The sequence below is a fragment of the Endocarpon pusillum genome, assembly GCF_000464535.1.
Source record: "Endocarpon pusillum Z07020 unplaced genomic scaffold scaffold1300, whole genome shotgun sequence".
Lineage (NCBI taxonomy): Eukaryota > Fungi > Ascomycota > Eurotiomycetes > Verrucariales > Verrucariaceae > Endocarpon > Endocarpon pusillum.
In genome coordinates this window covers 3,691-23,232 of record NW_006913659.1, presented here as the reverse complement: position 1 = coordinate 23,232, position 19,542 = coordinate 3,691, and the positions used below count along the sequence as shown (strand labels likewise).

General features: G+C 49.1%; 8 protein-coding genes across 8 annotated transcripts; 3 read left to right on the top strand and 5 right to left on the bottom strand.

Moving 5' to 3' along the window:
* Window positions 1–958: 958 nt before the first annotated feature.
* On the bottom strand, window positions 959–2,002 carry EPUS_00676 (Prohibitin-2; the record flags this gene model as incomplete). Its single annotated transcript, XM_007789771.1, has 3 exons — window positions 959–1,641; window positions 1,697–1,765; window positions 1,825–2,002. The coding sequence occupies 3 exons, from the start codon at window positions 2,000–2,002 to the stop codon at window positions 959–961; spliced, it is 930 nt and encodes a 309-aa protein (XP_007787961.1).
* A 289-nt stretch (window positions 2,003–2,291) lies between these two features.
* Window positions 2,292–3,289, top strand: EPUS_00675 (uncharacterized protein; the record flags this gene model as incomplete). Its single annotated transcript, XM_007789770.1, has 2 exons — window positions 2,292–2,340; window positions 2,394–3,289. 2 exons carry the CDS (start codon window positions 2,292–2,294, stop codon window positions 3,287–3,289), a joined length of 945 nt encoding a protein of 314 aa, XP_007787960.1.
* A 1,169-nt stretch (window positions 3,290–4,458) lies between these two features.
* On the bottom strand, window positions 4,459–5,760 carry EPUS_00674 (uncharacterized protein; the record flags this gene model as incomplete). Its single annotated transcript, XM_007789769.1, has 1 exon — window positions 4,459–5,760. One exon carries the CDS (start codon window positions 5,758–5,760, stop codon window positions 4,459–4,461), a length of 1,302 nt encoding a protein of 433 aa, XP_007787959.1.
* Window positions 5,761–6,409: 649 nt separating this feature from the next.
* On the bottom strand, window positions 6,410–7,492 carry EPUS_00673 (uncharacterized protein; the record flags this gene model as incomplete). The annotated part of the gene is made up of 1 exon (XM_007789768.1): window positions 6,410–7,492. The coding sequence occupies one exon, from the start codon at window positions 7,490–7,492 to the stop codon at window positions 6,410–6,412; it is 1,083 nt and encodes a 360-aa protein (XP_007787958.1).
* Window positions 7,493–8,176: 684 nt separating this feature from the next.
* Window positions 8,177–9,475, top strand: EPUS_00672 (uncharacterized protein; the record flags this gene model as incomplete). Its single annotated transcript, XM_007789767.1, has 1 exon — window positions 8,177–9,475. The coding sequence occupies one exon, from the start codon at window positions 8,177–8,179 to the stop codon at window positions 9,473–9,475; it is 1,299 nt and encodes a 432-aa protein (XP_007787957.1).
* Window positions 9,476–12,158: 2,683 nt separating this feature from the next.
* On the bottom strand, window positions 12,159–13,854 carry EPUS_00671 (Arginine N-methyltransferase 2; the record flags this gene model as incomplete). Its single annotated transcript, XM_007789766.1, has 2 exons — window positions 12,159–12,293; window positions 12,598–13,854. The coding sequence occupies 2 exons, from the start codon at window positions 13,852–13,854 to the stop codon at window positions 12,159–12,161; spliced, it is 1,392 nt and encodes a 463-aa protein (XP_007787956.1).
* A 221-nt stretch (window positions 13,855–14,075) lies between these two features.
* Window positions 14,076–15,303, top strand: EPUS_00670 (uncharacterized protein; the record flags this gene model as incomplete). The annotated part of the gene is made up of 2 exons (XM_007789765.1): window positions 14,076–14,370; window positions 14,432–15,303. 2 exons carry the CDS (start codon window positions 14,076–14,078, stop codon window positions 15,301–15,303), a joined length of 1,167 nt encoding a protein of 388 aa, XP_007787955.1.
* A 1,427-nt stretch (window positions 15,304–16,730) lies between these two features.
* On the bottom strand, window positions 16,731–18,686 carry EPUS_00669 (uncharacterized protein; the record flags this gene model as incomplete). The annotated part of the gene is made up of 1 exon (XM_007789764.1): window positions 16,731–18,686. One exon carries the CDS (start codon window positions 18,684–18,686, stop codon window positions 16,731–16,733), a length of 1,956 nt encoding a protein of 651 aa, XP_007787954.1.
* Between the last annotated feature and the right edge of the window lie 856 nt (window positions 18,687–19,542).

Sequence of the window (19,542 nt, the reverse complement as noted above, 5' to 3'; positions counted from 1 at the left end):
CAACTCCTCTACAAACGGCTTAGTCCATGCTGGTTGATACTTGAATAAAGGGGCAATTGCAGTACTAAGAAGGATGCAGACTGCAACACCTGCTGGGATGGTGGGAATGATAGGAAGAAAGCATTGCTCAAAGCGAGCTTCCACGGGGTCCTATCCTCACCATTATCAGCACTCCATTGATGGGGCTGGTCAAGCAGCCGTAGAGCACTGTACCCAGATTCGATGACATGGTGTTGGCCAATGTCCCAGACCGAGGCGGACTGCTTTCTCGTCTGTCATCATCTGCTGACGGCCAGTCTGCTCTATGATCTATATCAAATGGCACATGGAGATGGGGTGAGTGGCAACGAAAGTCCCGAGATTTAACAAGTGCCATCCTCTGGTCAAAAGACTGTTTGCATGAAGAGTTCTGTTGTGCGATCAAACACCCTTTCTCAGCCCTCTGCTTACCACGACTTGTACCCCGTGCGACTGACTACAGATGATATCCACAAAGCTATCTGTGGCCGCCTAGTAGGATAGTATCCAAGTGATCGTTATAGATTGAATGATTGGTCGGCAGGGCAGATCATTACAGCGTTGATGATACTACGTAGTATAAATCAACTAGTTAGTGCCGCATACGGAGTATAACAATCACCAATACCCGGGGGACAAATTTCAAGCCTTACGGATCATTACTGATGGCTGCTATAGAATTTTTACGCAGCATGGCCGTCATGCGAAACGCCGAGTCTGGTCAACAAGGAGGCTTAATACAAGTGAATTAAGATTTGGTCGTGGGGAAAGCGTGCCCGTTAGGGTAGGGAGTGCTAAGCCCGAGTGAAGAGAAATGCCCTTACTAGTGCACGCTGAATTGTAGCAGAGGTAATATGACAGGACGCAGTCACGGAGGATGCTCTACTGAGCCATTCAATGCCGACCGTGTCCATCTCCACAAATCCTACAAGTTCCTCGTTCATTGCTTCTTGTCCGCCTCGCCAGCATGAACATTGAGCCCTAGTCCACGGCTGTCCAGGTAGAGCTTGTTCTTTCCACCCGCCTCCTGCAGTATGGTGGCGATCTGTCTTGCATTCTCGATCTGTCTTAAATCCACGTAACTTCTGCTCTTCTGGATTGCATCACCAATGAGTTGTGCCGACTGTGCCTCACCCTGTGCCCGTACGATGGTGGCCTGTTTTTCCTGGCGGGCTTTGTCGACAACGAAAGCCGCACGTTGTGCTTCTTGCTGGGCGACTTGCTTGGCTTCGACGGCGGCGGTAAACTCGGGTGAGAAGGCGAGGTGAGTAAGAGAAACATCGTCAAGGAGAATATTGAATCGCGCCGCGCGACGTTCGAGGTTGTCTCGGACAAGGCGGGCCACGTTCTCTCGCTGAGTAATGAGTTGCGAGGCATTGAACTGCGCGACAACCGACTTTAAGACTTCATTGACGATCGATGGCAATACTCGCTCATCGTAATCAGTTCCTAGCGTGCGGTAGATTTGAGGTAGATGCTGAACATGTGGTCGGGAGAGGACTCTGCAGGTGATGTTGACCATTTGAAGATCTTTGGTCCCGGTCAAGGAGGCGACGTTCCGAGGGCGAGCGCGGACATCATAGTCGATGGGAGTCTCGAACCACGGAATTCGAAGATGAGTACCTAGATCCTGTGAGCACATGCGGGGAGGAGGAGATAGCTGAGGGTATATCCACACCTTCATTGTAGATTTCTTTCTTGACTCCACCGATTCTGGTGTATTTAATAGCTCGGTGTCCACCGTCGACTGTCCATGTCTGCTTAGCTATCAATCCTTCCTACGGCAGGCTGAGCCAGTGAGCATACCGTTGAAGAGTGCGTTGGATACGACAAGACCTCCCAACCCAAGGAGGATCAGACCAGCAAGTGGTCTGACAGAAGCACCACCTGGAACGCCGCCGCCCCTGCCGCCGAATCCACCACGAGTTCGCTGTTGTAGGGTCTGCTGAAGCCTTCGAAAGGCCTCTCGGGGATCTTGTGCCATCTTGACAGGTATTACTGGTTGATCCAAGTCTCCTGGTGATGGTCCCAAGCTGCTGAACGTGTAGACTGCGGAGTAAAGTTTTGATGCTTGATGCTGGGTGCTTGATGACTAGCGCATTTTGCGGAGAGGGATAAGAGGAATCTCAGATAAATACAATCTTCCAACAACCATTGAGCATAACTAGCAATACATGACAGTTTCTTCGCTTACAGAGACCGTCGTCGACGCAGTTACCTCTCTGGAAGTGTTCAATAGCTAGACCAACATCGTCTCTCCAGCTCTTTCAGCCATGGCGCCAGACAAGGGCAAGAGCATCTTCATTGGGAATATCCCTTTCAGTAAGTCGATGTCTACTCGCTGTCCAATCACCTGTTGCTGACTTCTCTCCTAGACATGAGTGAAGAGGAGATCGTACACATGCTCAGTTCAGCCGGCACAGTCACCAAATTTCGACTCATGACCAATCCAGACACAGGCAAACCGAAAGGCTTCGGTTTCGCAGATTTCTCAGACGCAGACTCAGCCGCCTCGGCAGTACGAAACCTCAATGATCATGAGATCCAGGGCCGAAAGATCAGGGTAGACTGGCCTCATAACAACGAAAAGGACTCGGTACCCCAAGACTACAGTCAAGTCAACACCAGCAACGACATGGCAGCCGGTCCGCCTGGAGGCCCTCCTGCCCTGCCACCCCTGCCTCTGGGAGTCGACCTACCACCGAACCTGAAATGCGCCGACGCTATCTCAAACACCTTGAAAACCCTCCCACCACCTCAACTCCTTGATATCCTCTCCCAGATGAAAACCCTCACCATGAGCGACCCAGAAACGGCGAAACGCCTGATGAAAGAAGCCCCTCAACTCGCCTACGCGGTCTTCCAAGCCCTAGTCCTTATGAACCTGGTCGATCCAAACGTCCTCGCCACAGTCGTGGAGCAAAACGTACAAGCCAGTAACGCTCAAATCCCACTTCAGCAGCAGCCGCAACAACAGCAGCCTCCAACAATCCCGCAGCAGCAGCCTCCACCACCACAGTACGGCTACCCTCCACCTGCGCAGATGCAGAATAGGACCATTCCGACGCCGCAACAGTATGCTGCTCCGCCACCTCCTCCAGCCCAGATACCACAACCGCAGGCTACACCACCCGGGATGTCGCCTGAGCAAAGACAGATGTTGGAGCAGGTCATGCAGTTGGATCAGAGGACCATTGATTCGTTGCCGCCGAATGAGCGCATGCAGATCATGCAATTGCGGCAGCAATATCAGCAGATGGGTGTAAGATGAGCATAGAATGGCAATGCGGCATAAGAATTATTTTACAAGTCAGGATGAGACAACGATTGCTCTCCTCCTAGGTGGGCAGATATCAAGGATATCTAGGAAGCAAAAGAACTGGCATCCGTGGAAAAATTCTGTGGCGGATTTGATATGGAATGGTAGTTTTAGGGCCCTCCAAGAAAGCCACGAGAGGGTGTGCATGAACAGTTGACTGAAGGACGTCGGTTCCCGCACCTGGCATCGTCCGAAAGACGCCGTGAAGACACGAAAGCTCAGTGTGCGGGCCTGTTCTTGCAGGATTTCTATCAACTGAGCACCGGAGCTGGGGTGTCATTTCACATCCTGGCTGAGAAGACACAAACATAGTTGTGAGCTTGGAAGCTGCTACCTGTGGTATCCAAGAGAATACACTCAGCTGACTGCTGATGATCGGCTTCTCCTATTTAATGTATCTGAGCTTTCTCGTCGTAGCACACCCGTAATCCCATCATCCTCTGGTACATCCCCAGTCTATGTAAAGGGTCACATCCCATATCATTCCCGTTCGAGCTCCGTGCGTACCCAATCCATCACGAGCCAGGCGATCATCCACTATGTTCTTGACCTCCCAACCCCGTTTGATAGTGAACTAACTTGTCTAGTTGGTGGCGTCTCTCCTGAAAGGCGATCGGGGTTCGTTCAAAACAAGTGCCAAAGTGACGTAGATTATATCATGAGTAGATTCTATCATGATCGCCAGGGATGTGTTCTTGGGTGTGAAGGGGAAATGAAAAATCAGTTTAAGCATGCATGTGTCAGACTTTGTATTTAACGTCGATTTCTTTGTTCGATGAGGTTGGGAACGAGATGGTAATTAGATGATGAAATAGTAAGACCTCATGGTGTAGGATGGAGGCTAGGGATGGAATGTTGCAATTTAATGTGCTGGCGTTGACGGGACGGACTATGAAAGCGTGTGATATGCAGAGGATGGGGAGTACAGAGCAAGAGACAGGTAATTGAATACATCGGAATTGAGAGAGGAGGGATTGCTAGCTAGCGGAGTTAAAAATCCACTTCGAGAAGTTAAAAAGCTGGAGCTGAATTGAGTACCTGCAAGCAGCGAAGAGCAAGTGGACAGAAAAGGATAGGAGATGAGTGAGCATCAAGCCCTGTGAAAGGGAAAGGTACCCGAATCATTCAGCATAACTCCCAACCTTAGTCCGCTTCCTGCCGCTCCTCCTGACTTGCCCTTGTGGCTGGTCACGTCGCTTCTCACCACCTTCATCATCACCACGGTCCTCCGCCTTCCTCTTATTCTTCTTCGCACTACCGCCGTCACCACTCCACGCTGACGCCTTCATCCCAATCTTGTCCATAACCGGCCTCCATGACCTCCTAGCACGCCTCTGTGCATAGAAGAAACTCTGTGGCAGATGACCACGGCCAGATTGCTGGTCTGATCCTTGACTGTCACCGCCTCCTTGCCCCGCTCCTTCACCCTGGCTTCCTTGAGATCTGGATGCAGCGCCGGCGCGGCGTTGCCCCAGACGGCCCCAATCAAATCCCCCCGCCTGGTAACTACCGGACTGGCCTGAGCTGTGGGTTCTCCAGCTCTGACCAAACGTGCGCTGGGAACGGGCCGCTGGCGAGGTAGACCCGAACGATGTCGATGCGGTGGGTAGACCTAGTCCTGGAGGAGGATTCAGATTTTCATTGGCGGTGGTCGAGCCCGGGATCGTCATTGCAGAAGGTGCACCAGTCCAAGTTGGATCTCTATGCTTATTTTCGAGCCGGGTCTTTACCTCTCCGTTTGGAGCCAAGTCGTTGAATATGATAAATAGCTCCTTAAGCCTCTCGATTGATTCGTTGTCAAGAGCCCCGAGGACTTCGACTGGGAAGTTTTTGGCTCTGGAGATAGGGAAGGTGACTCTCGCAGCGGTGTTCGCAGCTAAAGCATGAGCTTCGGGCGTCATATAAAGAGTTCGTAGAGGTTTCCATTGCGACTGCTGAATTGTCCGTGGTGTATGTAGTCGGCAATCTTCGACAGAAACATGCTCTTCCTCGTCTCGCCTGCTGTTGGCACCATCTTTCTGGTAGGTAAAAAGAGGGATGCATATATACTGATATGTGTGCACGAAAAGGACGATGAACTTGCGATCTTTGATGACGATTGGGCGGTGAGACGCACAGGTGGTGATGCCATCTGCCGTCACACCATCCTCTCTAATGAGTCCGAAATTTGAATCACTACCAGCCCCTTCGTAGTGCTCCGCGATGAATATCGTGCCAGGGTCCAGTCTCCGATGTTCAAATCTGTTCGACTTGTCTATCTCAGCAGCCCTTCCTTTTGCTTTGGGTGCCTCCATTCTCTTCTGTTCAGGTTTTGACGGGGTCTTGAGGATCGTAGATTTGTCAGGTGTGTCCTTGACAACCTCTGCCGGTGTTTTGAGCACTGTAGAATAGGAGGAGCCTTTCAATGGAAATTGATCCGACATGTGGCATGCGATCTTAGCGATGTTGCGGTCTAACCAGTCCGTTAAAGTCCCTTACTCTTCGATTGCTTGCTTGATATACACACAGAGTTAATGAGCTTTATGAAGGGCGGATGATGCTCCTCTCTAACCGTATCCCCCGATCCAGAGAAAAAAATCGACAGAAAATCTCGGTGGGTTCATTGTTGACCACCATCGTCAAACAACGAGCTCATTATGAGACGATATCCTTGTGCCGGATGCGGCACAGTCGAGGAGGCAACACAACAACCGCACACAGAAAGGCGAGGACAAGTACTTCCAAATTCGGAATTGCAAACAGCATCAACAAAGTACTAGCACAAAACACGAAAGGTTCTAATGTTGATGACTAATAGTTGACATACATAGACTCCAAATCTCAAAGCCGCATTCCTCACCTATTCGAGCCATTCCCCTTCCAGCAAGATATAAGATAGGAATGAGTACTCACCTTGTTCGTAGTGACCACATTCAATGTTTATAATCTCGCGCGTGGCTAGCTGCGATCCAGAGCTCCGAACGGCTTTGAAGCCACCTCCTCTACCACTTGGTCAGTTAAGGCTGAACAAAACAGAGAGATGGCAACAAGGTTGTATGGGGCTCAGTTGAACTTAGCTGGAAGTTGAAACCCTTATAGGACAGCTACGGTATCCTTGTGTACCGCAGTATCCTTGTCTGTTACAGTGACCTTCTTTGCCAGAGTATCATTGTTGATGCTCACGGTCCAATCAGGCCCAGACATGATTGCTTTTGCAATCTGGTCAAAGACTGCAAGTATCTGCTGGCGATCCGTCTGTGAAATGATTCCTTTCGCTCCTAACTCTCTTTCCGTCAGACAAGTGACTTTGCTCCATGACATATTGCGGAAGAGATGGGTAAATTCTTCGAAGCGTAGATTCGTAAGGGCTCTGGACACGCTCACGCCAGCGTTAATCAAGACACCAGTGCCAGATGCGGGAGACCTTTCGCTGACCTCAACTGGCATGTACCTCCTGAAAAGCTGAATGCATCGGTTTGTGGACGTAGCGGTAAGTCGGCCAATCACCTCAACTGGGAGTTCATAACTCCGAGAAGTGGGATACGCTAAATGAACGACAGAGGACGCTTTAAGCTCCATTCCTGACATTTCTAGCGTCATCAACGGCTCGTGGCCAGACTGCGGTTGTACTTCGATAGTTGCACGATGATCTCGAATAGACACGAATTCTTCCGGCCTGGGCTTATTTCTTGTTCCATTTCCATTGTGAGTGAAGATTGGTAGGCATACATAACTCATTGCATGTCCTGCCAGAACAATGAAGAATCTTGCCTTCTTGCATATTGGGTTGTGGCCAGGGACATGAATCATGCTTTTATCCATCAAAGTGGTGCCATTTTTATATGCTTCTTCCACATGGTCACCACGTATGATTGTGCCTGTCTTAAACAACTCTTGTTTTTGAATAGATGGTGTATTGCGCACGATCCGGTTCTGCTGTCCATAGGTTCGGCTGGGATAACGGGAATTATACGTGCAGCGAGAGGCCTTTGAGGTTGTAGAGTTGCCGTCGTCTCTTAAGCGTCGTTTATCACCCGTACTTTCACCTGGTCGATAGAAGTCACCACGACTAGCGACAGAATATAGTCTGCTTGGAGTATACGCCTTTAGGACCGACGGGGACCTTGCTATGAAGCTCTGTGTTGGAGCATGCTGGTTGCTATGAAGAGCCGCCATAATCCACCTGCGTAGAAAATATAGATTCAAAGAGTGGTAGAGATATATTTGGAGTTTCCAGTGACGTACTTGACGTCAACCGTTGTTGGGATTGAGATACTGATAGTAGAAGCCGCAGTATGGTTGATGGATATATTCGTGGATAGTGAGGTTCGAGGTTGTGGAAGAAATTGGGTATAGCAATAGGCGACGAGCATATCGCGGGAGTATCGTGATATAAAGACAAGATTGATCTTCAAGAGATGACGATGAAAACAAAGCGAAAGAAAGGGCCTTTATCACCGAGGCATCAGTCCGTATGCATAACAAAGACGGAGTGTCTACATACTCACATAATTAGAACAATGGGAGAGTCATCCAGTCAATGAAGCGATAGATCAGCGAAAATAGACAGCTCCAGCTACATTCCGACAAAGAATGAAGGCGTAACAAAGACTCTTTAATGGACCGTCAGCTTTGAAATTGCGAGATCCCGCTCAGCTTCTGCTGTTGCAATTCGGTCTTAGTCCCGCAAAAAAACTGCAAACCAGCAATACGCAATCAGGAAGTCGACGTGAAGACTGTCCAGTTCGGGTATTGTCCTGTATTAACAATTACAGAACCAAATAAGCTCGCAAGAAATTAAACAACGACTGCAAGATACCTTGACAAGTCTGCCGCACACGCCATTTAGCAATCGACGTTATGGGAGGAAGAATACGTGTAACGGACAGAACGGTGGATTTCATGCGACAGATCCGGAGCAACGCGAGACATATTTCCCAGAAACAGCAAAAGTTGAACGAGATTAATGACGAGATTACAAGCGACGAAGACAGAATAGAGAGGCTGCTACAGGAGTATGACGAAGTGCAGGAAGAAACTGGGGGCAAGGATCAGCTAGACGCGATCAAGCAAATCGGATCAGATCTTAAGAAGCTCGACAGTCTGAAGGTGAGCCTTGCCGAAGAACTCAGCAACCATAAGTCAAGTCGTTTGTTTTTCCGGGAACTCTTGGAGGACGAAATCTGGCTGGCATTGATACAGAGCGGGCAGGTAAGACCTGATGATGACATCTCAGATTCAGGATTGAGCCCGCATGGGCAAAGCATGGAAGACAGTTGCCATCCAATAAACAGCCATCATGACGTCGTACTTAGGCAAAACGATCCAGATGCTGGGCAGGACTGCGCAATGAACGACGACCCTGACACCACCAGAGAACAGATGCGAAAAGCAATGTCTTTACTGGAAGCCACAAGGAACAACGTTCAAGATGTCGGCATGAGGTTTCGTCAGCTCGACAGACTCTGCGAGGAACAACGGCGAGACTTTGAAGATGGCATAGTCCCGGAGTGGCAGGACATGACGAGGACAGAGTTTGACCTTGAGCAACTAGCTCTGAGGATGGACCTTACCAGGGAGCTTGTGGAAGCTGAAAAAGCTTACAGTGATGCAGGCCGCTTTGCGGTTGAAGTGGGCTACAGCCCTGACGACTCGAATCAATCATGCCACTTCGTGGATGATCCAGAGGACGGTCTCTGTTCTGGTGACAGATATGCGACATTCGTGGAAGAGAAGGGCATGGATTTCATCGAAGCATGGCGAGAAGGAATTGCAGCAAACATTTCGACTTCACCAGTGAGTGCGCAAGGCGACGACTGGGATGTCGACTCGGTAAACTTTGGAGAAGGTTGTAGCACGCATGCTGATGAATGGTACAAACCCAAGATCGGGCGCTGGGAGGATGCACGAGAGCTTGAGAGGATGAAATGGCATAGAGCCGGAATTGTGGCTCGCCCAGACACAATGGTTTGTGACCATACGTCTGTGCTCGATCATCAAGACCTATCAGAGGCGGTGCCTCTCTCAGTCAGCCAATATACGGAGACGGATTCATCAAGAGCCGGACTCTGGAAGCCTTCGCTTGCTCGTGTGAAAGAGCTGGTGGTGACTGGACATGCTGCCGTAGCAAGATTTTCGGCGACTTGGTCGACCCGCTGAGGATCTGATGACTCAACTCATCCTTGATAGTCGAGATATTTGCTAATGCCGCGGCAATCTGTGGCGAGGAAGGTAGTGTAGTCGGTTCGAAAATGCTATTCCATGTTTTCTCTGCAAATGTCCCCCCGCGGGGAGCCCTCCATGGTCGAACAGAGTTGTTGAATCGATCATTTAGCATTCTCGAGCTTCTGCCCCCTGATCTTACAGTATTAGTTCTCCATACCAAGCTCTTTCACGTATCTTTTTAAATATTCAACATCATTTTAGATCAACCCCAGTTTGAAATCCAAGACACACAATCGTTTCAGCTGTACGGAGTAAAGAGACCGAAATCACGGCAAAATGAAATCTCAAATGACAGTTCACTTGAGTTGACAGATCAAAAAAAGCCCTTTCGTGATGCATATTTCTCCTCTGTAAAAGAACTAAGAGCCGTGTAAAGACCAAAGAAAGCCATATTTAGTTCCTCCAGGACTACACCCGCCTTTCAACGTGGCAGTGATCGATTTCTCGGACCATGTATGGATGTGGCACTAAAGCGTAGACGGACACATAAAGGATTACCATGACACATCCCATTCGTGGTGAAGTACGCCTATTAGATCTGCAGAGTTATTTCAGTAAGAAATCTCAGATGGCTGTGAAACAAAAAGGGTCACATGATTTTGGGTACGGCGGACCATTGAGGCTGAACGGCTGAATTCAATTTTCAACTCGCTTTCGCTCAAGGGCTATCATTATCTCCACAAGATAAGACAATCCTGCAATTGTTATTTTGTGATCTTTGGATTAGTGGCTAGGGTTTTTAATAATAATTTGAGGTTTCTATGCATCAACGCACCAATACCACCCAGATCACCTCGGCTATTGCTGGCTTTTGCTACTCACCGCCAAGCTCAGGCTTAGCTGTTCATGCGCGTACTAAGTGCAGAAAGAGAAACACCCACAGACCTGCAGAGCTCAAGATGTTGCTGCCATAAGTCCATCTGCTTGTATGACAAGAAGCATTACTCGCCATGTCTTCGTCAAGCAAAGTACAGCACTCTAAGGAATGGAATCAGGTTAGGCAGATCGCCTGACATTCCTTGAATAAGACATCAGACTGCTCAGACGTACCCCCCATTCTGGCGTAAATTTTGACATTGTCTGATTAGTTGAGAGAGAGGGAATTTAAGTCAAGAGAGAAAATTCTAGAAACCCTTATCAGCATTAGACTAAGAGGCGAGACGGCCAAAGAACTTAGGATGGAAAAGCATATTCGTACCAGACTATTGCGACTTCTAAGAACTGATAGGGAAAAGGCCATATCGCAACGTTGCGGCTCACCTCTAACTTCACCTCGATTGCATTCTTGCTCCCTGCTGCAACGGGGTAGCGAGTAACCACAATCGGTATTCTAGTACCATCCTCAATATTACCTCCGTCAACGGGTGGTTTCAGTCCTCGACCTTTACTATCTTACATGCGATACCGATGCTAGATACTTTCGATATCACTCTGCCCGTTTCACAGAGGTAGCAAAGATGGAAGGCTCCGAGAGTGGGCTGTTTCCAGGTCACTAGCACTCTATCCCAAGGCTTTGTCAGTGAAGATATCGTATTTGTCGCTGGATAAACATCATGGCAAGCCATGAACTGCGGACTCCGGTAAGGTACGATCAGGCCTAAAGTCTGTGGAAGCAACATTTACTATGTGGCCTGGGATCAATACCTACCATCGAGTATGAGCTGGACAGAATGGGGAACGTATCCAGCATCGACAGGGCGCAAGAAGCGAGACGGATCAAATCATACAGCGTTGAGAAAAGCAGCTACCTTATATGGATTTGACCTCGATCTGAGGCCAATTCGGATCTAGCTGGCCGCTCGATCAGACTGAAGCAGTTCAGCAAATAAGAACACACGAAGATATGTAGGTACACAATAGGAAGTCAAGGAGAGCGATGCAAGCAAGAAATTTTTAGGATATAAAAGATACGCAGTGCTAGGAATCTTGGACAGGTGTTTATGTGTTGTGAATATCCGAGAGCTTTGAAATGAAAATGGGTTTAGTCCTAATCGTCGGCTTTTTAGTCGATTCGTTTTACTCCTCTTTTCTGTTCCCAAGATAGTTGTTCCCAAGATGCGGTGCCCCTCACAACATGCCATGGCATGATTTGAACGCAGCCGAGGGACGAAGTTGAGCCCGCGCCGCAAACCTCAGACAAGCTTCCAGTACGGAGTACACTCTCCGCAACAATGGAGATGGAAGCGCCCAAACCCTCTTCCCTGGCGGCATAACAACTGTAACTGGGTACGCTGGAGGACCTCCGTAAGACGTATCGACGGTTTCATGGGATTAATTATATGGCGAATCGAACAGCTATTTAACGGGTTCCAGCCGCGGAATGTATGGATTGACATCCAGGGAACTTGTGTTGACATGACTGATGCTTGACCTACGAGTGGAGGAGCTATTGCCCGGCGTCTGGCAGCCGAGAAGTACACGGTTTGGGTCAACGATTTTCAGGCTAAAAAGTCTGCTACTGACAACCTTGTCGCTGGGCTCAACCAAAAACATGGCGAAGGGACAGCAGTTCGCATCGTCGCTGATGTGACCAAATCCTCAGAAGCCCAGTCCATGATGCAAGCAACAGTCAAGGCTCTAGGCCCGCTGACTGTAATGTCGCCAATGCTGGTATTGCTCAAGTCGCACCTGTGCTTGACATCTCGGAAGATGACGTGAGAAGAATGTTCGATGTTGCATTGTTGGAACGGCGACGTGGGATCTGGTCGACGAGAGGCTGGGGGAGGTAGAAGGTCGAGCGAAAGGCGAGTCGCTACAAAAGTACAGCAAAAAAACAGCTCTAGGCAGAGTCAGCGTTCCAGAAGATGTCTCGAATGTCGTGAGCGGATTCCTCTGCTCCAGCGACAGCCCTTTTTGTGACAACTCAGACTCTGTTAATTGAGGGTGGCATTGTCTTCACGTAGAGCTAGTCGCCTCTATCATTACCTCAGGTATCACCAGGGGTGCACTGTGAGATTTATCTTGCAAGTTGAGAAGATTTGTCGACCTGCTACCGCGCCAGTGTTTGTGATGTGTATTGCCGGCTTCTTGGTGAATCATCCCATGTAGCTGCACACGGGCAATCGATACTTTTCGATGTTCCAGTACCTCCTATTGACACCTTCCCATTCATCGGTAAGCTTGGGAACCTCCAGCTCCTGCCAATCAACATCGAAGCCCGCCTCAAACAAGTCCATCTCTAGGACCTTCTGATACACATCGTAGCTTATCTGCCTATCTGCACCCAGTCCATTGAAGAAGGAGAATTTTCCCGTAGGGTCCAGGAGGCCGATCACTTGCTCGGAGAAGAAATCTCGGAAATCCGAGTAAGATTCGGCGTAGGTGTCAAAATAAATCGCATCGAAAGTCTGGCCTTCAGAGACAAGCTTTGGTAGGATGTCTTGCCATCGCCCATCGTGAACCAGGACGCCTGTTTTCTCATGCCAGCCTTTAGCCTTCATGTCCGCTAGCACAGTAGGATGTGCTTCAACAATATGATGACTTGAAGGTCTGTTGTGGTGGAGTTGAAACTGGTCATCGATTATGCCCATGCCAAACCCTATATTCATGACTTTCATATTTGGGGCCACCAACAACGCATTCGCTGATTGTGACATTATCTCTGATTCCCAAGACATCATGACACCATTCGAGTCCTCGTCGAGAATCCTCTCGGCGCTGATAGAGAGAGCAGAAGACAGATAATGAGCAATATTGCTTTCAGTCTCTAGGGGCACGACTATGTTTGATTGCGGAGGCTCATCACAAGATTGGCTTGTTTCATTTGTCCGGTCGTCTGCAGGCCCGGTTACTTCATCTTCTTCCGAGTCATCCAGCTTTTCATATCCTTCAAGACGATTCAAGAGTAGTTCCGCGCGTACCCCAGCGTCTACCATGAGCTCATACAGTTGCTGAAAGCCCAGTCTATTCGCAATGCACCCTGGCGTCTCATCGTTCTTGTCGAGCTGGTTCCAGATGGCACCATTTTGAAGCAAACATCGCACAGTCTCTTGTGCGCGTAGCATAAGCTCTTTCTCCTGGCTCGATCTGCCTGAGGTTGCTGGGGCGCCGTTGGTCACCTGCTCGAGGGAAGATCCATTGCGCGGAGTTGCGGAGGTGGCCGGCTCTATGTCTTCCTCAGCTTCGCACGCAGCTATGGCCGCATGTAGTGGTGTGTAGCCTGTTTCTGGATCTTGTACATCGACAGATTTGCAGTTAGAGAAAGTATATGATCGCAGGAGATGTCGCAATGTGGTCAGATCATGCTGAGAAGCCGCGAGCAAAATCTCCTGTAAGTGCAGTTCAACATTCTCTGCTTCGTTGTTGCTGTTCATGGCAACTGTCGTCTTGTATAGCGATTTCAAGCCACAGAGTTTGGAGTTGTTGGACTGGGAGATCGCATGGAAAATAATTTTGGTCAAGTGTGGGGAGGTGAAGCTACAACCCAATAGCTGATGCTGCAGCTGACGGATTGCTTCTACCTCATCTCCTAGGTCAGTTAGGAGTACTTCTCCTCGTATTCTGGGAAGACCTACTGCTTTGCGGACTACTTGACATGGTCAAGGTCGAGGTAGACTTTAAAGCTGCACCAGAGTGTAGACTTGAGGAGATGATCAAAAGATCACCTTCAATCAACTCCTCACCCATGCATTTTAGCTGGCACCATCTCAGCCCAAGGCTGGTGCTGACCAGCAGCTCTCCAGACTTTGATCCAACTAGTATCTCACACTGGAAAGAGGAGGGTTTTGCCGTCGTGTACCTCCCATATGATAGTGATGCAAAGGCCTACAGAAACAGCCTACAACACCTGGCCGATCCTCTTGAACTTGGTGACAAGTACGCCATCGTGGGTACTGTTCCCTCTGTGCAGTGCATACAAGAGACCAAGCTGATTAGATTTCTTTTGTATAGCTTATGGAGAAGCCGCGTCACTTTGTCTTGAAGCTTGTATGAAGCCAATGCCTAAGCTATGTGCCATAGTCGCCTATTATCCCACACGGCTTCCAACAACGAGCACCGCTTTTCCACCTTCCCTCCTTGTGCAGGTTCATATTGCTTCCTCGCAGAACTTTGGTAGTCGTTACCCATCGTACACGTACCCAGATACAGCTCCAGGCTTTGCAGAGCATGATGCTGATCAATATGACAAAATTGGTTCGCGGCTGGCTTGGTCTAGAAGTCTTGGCTTGATGCGAAGAGGATTTGATATTAATGTAGACCTCGAAGCAATATGGGAGAACCATACGGCTCTTGAGTTTGCCGCCAAGGACGCTGAAGCAACGATGCAGACAATGGTAGCTGAGCCCTACGTCAACCACGTTCCGACCATGACAGGGGGTATTGGTTATAATGATTTGAAGAAGTTCTATGCCGAGTTCTTCATTCCAGGGAATCCGCCGGACACGAAAATGAAGCTCCTCAGCAGAACCGTTGGAACTGACAGAGTGGTAGACGAGCTACTCGCCTCGTTCACTCACACGAAAGAAATACCTTGGATGTTGCCCGGCGTACCAGCTACTGGTAAGAGAGTCGACATCATAATCGTTGCCGTTGTTTGCATACGTGGTCAGAAGTTGTATCACGAACATATTCACTGGGATCAAGCCAGCGTACTGGTACAAGTTGGACTTCTTGATCCTCTATTGGTGCCAGCGACCTTCAAGACGACGAAAGAGGGCGCGGAGAAAGAAGTTGACAAGCTACCTGTAGTTGGACCGGAGGGTGCTCTGAAAGTTGTGGATGAAGAAAACGGAGAGAGCAATCTTTTGATTCCTGATTGGTAGATTTGGTAGGTGAGAAGGCACATTGCATTTTCCTATGCCTTCTCTATATCCGGACTTGGGATGCTGTCCGAGAAGCTACATATAGCAGCCAAAAGGCACCTCTCGATGGGCAACCGTACCCACTCCTTAATTTCTCCGTAAGGGCACCAGACTAAGTTGGGAGACCCCGTTGAATTGACTATTGCAACTCGCGTTTGAACTTCCAACATGAATCTATCGATGTGAGTGGAGCTCCAAACAGGCTCATAGGCGGTGACATTCGGCAGGACAGATGGTCAGCAACAACATGACTTCCGGTATGTACTCTCAGACATACTCATAAAGACCCCAATTGCCAAACAAGTTTCAGACTACACGGTATTGAAGCAAATGCTGCGAACGCCATCTCTGTGCGGACAATTCGCAAAAAGCTCAACCAAAAAAGGATGGGTCAACTTGTGGCTCGATCGCTGGCCATTGCCATGACTGTGTCCAAAAACGAAAGTGAATCTCACTGGTGCTGCTCTTCCGTTTATGGCGCTATAGGAATTGAAATGCCAGAAATTATACCCCTTTCCTACTGGAGGCCCCCAGGGCCTTATATGAGGGGTTGGATATAGGAAAACCAGACGAACTGAAAGTTTTTCTTTCAGGTGGCAAACAAAAACAATATGCAGGTATGGAAACCTGTATCACGAGCTATGCTCTTTTGAGCCTCAAAGCGCTTACGAACTGAAGTCTTTAGTACACATTTACCTTGCACGGAAAATATTATGTAAAGATATTGGAATACGCACCTGGGGCGCACGTTCTATCAATTATTTCATCAAGAAGAGACTATCTTTGTGGGGTTTTCTTGTATTCGCTTTCGGAGCTTTGGTGATATACCATCGTAGGCTTAATCTTCATTGGAAAAAGTCTGCTACATGACTTGCCTCGGGCTTTAAGGACACCGTGAGCGAGCCTGAGGCTAGTACTTATGCTTGGATTCCGTAGCAGAGAATTGGCTTAGTTGTATTGAAGGTGAAGGTGAGGCTGTTAGGACGGGGGGCTGGGAGCCCAGGGGCCTAGGAGATCCTGGCATCTCTGGATACTTACGGCAATTCGACGACACCTGATAAAACCACACTGTGACACATAAATAACTATGTTGCACTGTACAAAGGCCTCTTTACGTCTCTTACGTGTCTCTGCATGTCAAGACGTGCGCAGTTTGCCGCGAACTCTTCGCAAGATACCCACGCGGACATCTTCGCAAGCATTTCTGGTCGGACCCAAGCGATAACCTATCATGCTCACCATGCTCTCAATCGAGCCTAAGAGGACTTCAGGTGCTTCAGTAGCCTCGCGATCATCATTACCAACATGATTATCATTCGATACATTAGATAGTCCCCAGCAGTATCTAAACCGTGATATCATAACTGTCAGATCTCAAACGTCAAACCTTAACCAGTCAGCCTCCTATACTGCTCGATAGCCGGACTTTCCGCCTGATCCATCATGTACCACTGCCCAATGCTCTTTGGCCTGATTCTCCTCTTTCTCTCTTTACCGCTCACTTCGGGACTCCCCAAGTCATCCTCTACGCACTTGACATAGAAGTGTGGATGTCTTCTCATCCCATGCGTTATAGACTGCGTATCGTCTGGATTCTTCATATCTACTCTCCACTTCTTTCCCAACATTCCTCCCCTCGGTCCACCACCACACGCGCCTTGCAATATGTGGTTGGGTGGAATCAAGTTGGCAATTGCGAAAAGGTTCTCAGGCTCCGTGTAGTCGGTCACCTGCCCATCCCCGCAAACCTGTTTGATCAGATAAATCAAAGAGAAGACGTTTATTGCAAAAACCAAGAAGAGGATGACGTAGAACATATCCTGCCAATCATGGTTTGCTCCGGACGCATAGTCCTTGTATCTCAAAGAGGCATTAAAATATTGGGTTTGCGGTGATTCGAGAATGTTAATCGTATAATTATAATAAGGGACGAATGGCGCATGGGCACTGGACATGACTAACGTGCAGCCAGCAAGGACGGCTAATGCTTCGGCTATCGATGGCAAGTTTGGGTTAAGCACAGGAATTTGCTTGTCGTTGATAGGGACCATCTGAGTAACCAGTCGCGCAATCGAAGCGTTGGCGTCAGAAACGCCCTGAGTGAGCCCTGTTGACCTGATCCACTCCGAGCCAACGTCTTTCCAATCCGGCACGATGGACACAGGCGTGGCAGAAGGGTTGGATCGTATATAAGGCATTGTATTGTCTGGGCTGTCGTCACAGTGGACTGAAAGCTGGCCACCAGACTGGGCAGCGTGGTACTTGGTTGTGCAGTAGGGATACTGTGTGGCTCTCAATGAGCAGAGAACGTAAATTTCAGTCCAAAGTGAAGGTGGCGGGGTCGCGAGAAGATAGACAGCACTCGGGCCCCAGGGTTCGGATATATTATGGATTGTATTGTACTTAAACGGAATTTTGCGGAACTGAGGGGCAGGCTCCTGCGGTGATTCGTTGCCGAAACCGAACAGCTCGTCCACGACTGTTTGAGGCGAAAATGGACGAGGTCCTCCATCAGTTTCAATTAGAGGTGACAGCTCTGTGGCGTTCAAGCTAACACAGAGAACTTTAAGCGCCGGAGCAGGAGTCGACGCGCTGATTTCATACTCTCCCTGCCCTTGAAGATCTTGTGGTTGTAAAATGCGATTGGCTGGATTCATGACGGCATTGAACACGTTTGCATGCGGCATTGCCATGGTCACATCCTGCACGAGACGTCCACGCGCAGCGGAGTCTGCGGTGATGTTCTCTTTGCCCGAAGAGATCCATTGGCCGGTCACCGTAGTATTATCGTGTAGCATCGCAACAGGTTGCGGCCGTCCATCAAGGGAGGATGTACTGGTGTTGTTTCCCAGAAGCACCGTTTCGGACCAGTCTGCGAGCCATGTTTTGAAGTCGTGATATGATTGGCCGGCATACTCAACCTGTAGACAGGTCCTTCCACCCTCTTCTGGGTCCTGATCCTCTGACACCGGGGTCTTACAGTTCTTGCTTAGATATTTAGCGTTTGCAAATGATGTTGCCACTGTTCCCAAGAGGACGCGCTCTTGCTGAGGTCCAAACCTCAATTTCGGAGCCACCAGCGCTTCAGCAGCGGTGGTGTAGAACGTTGCAGCAAGAGTCGCGACAAGCGCCAATCCCCCCACAAGGGTGATGGCTGCGTATTTGACAGTTCTCCAATGTGTGATCAAGGTTCCTGGCTGCATGATCCACGATCTCATTGACATCTCGGCGATCGAGATCCCTTCACCGTGCCCCGAACCTTTGGCGAATGCCCATCGACTCAGCACCTCTTTCCAATGCGTGATCAAGGTCCCTGGTTGCGTGATCCAAAATCTAACGGACATGTTGGCATTGGAATTTCTTTCAACATGCCCCGAACCTTTTGCGAATGCCCGTCTACTGAGTAGCTGTCCGAGCAATGCAACAAAGACGGTGACAAAAGACAGCTCTATCGTTTTGGAAAATAGGGCGCTCAGCAACGTGGCAGTTGAGTAAGACATCTTGCCTTGTACACCGATTTGTTGGCCCCATCGAGGCTTCGCCAATGCTATGCCCAGGAAGATCCCAGAGAAAATCGTAGAATAGATGGATAACACCTGTATGGATATGGTCAAAGATGACCAAGGGCTCATGAGGATATCGCCTTCTGTCGGGCAGTCCACCCCAGACCTCTGATTAAGGTCAATCAGGCCACATCGAGGGCGTCACGCAAAGGAGACCGTTCTCCAGGATTGACAAAATCTCTATCAGGCGCAGTCCATTCCCCACTTGCGGTGCCAGCGTTCTTCAAGTCGCTGGGGAAATTTCTCAGGCCAAGACCATATTTTCCTTGCTCTTGGATATTTGCTGCTTGTTCCCTTCCGTCGTCATCCTTGGCGGGGATGTGCTGACACTCCATGTCAGGGGCGGAAGGGAGGACAGATACAGCGGAACAAGTGATCGTCAGCAAAAATAAGAAGCGATAGTCGGCCAATTATTATAAGGAGGTTGCGATACAGCAACAATGAGGTACAAGGCCGCGCTATAATTCAACTAACCTCTGTTTGCAGTCTCGATCTATCGCAGACGACCAAAACGGAGCGGGTTTATGTTAAGCAGAAAACAGCACCTGCGTCAAGTTAATAGCGATATTAATACTTACTTTAGGGGCGCTCATATGATCCTAGACGGCAATTCATGAAAGTCGTATTTGGAAGGCTC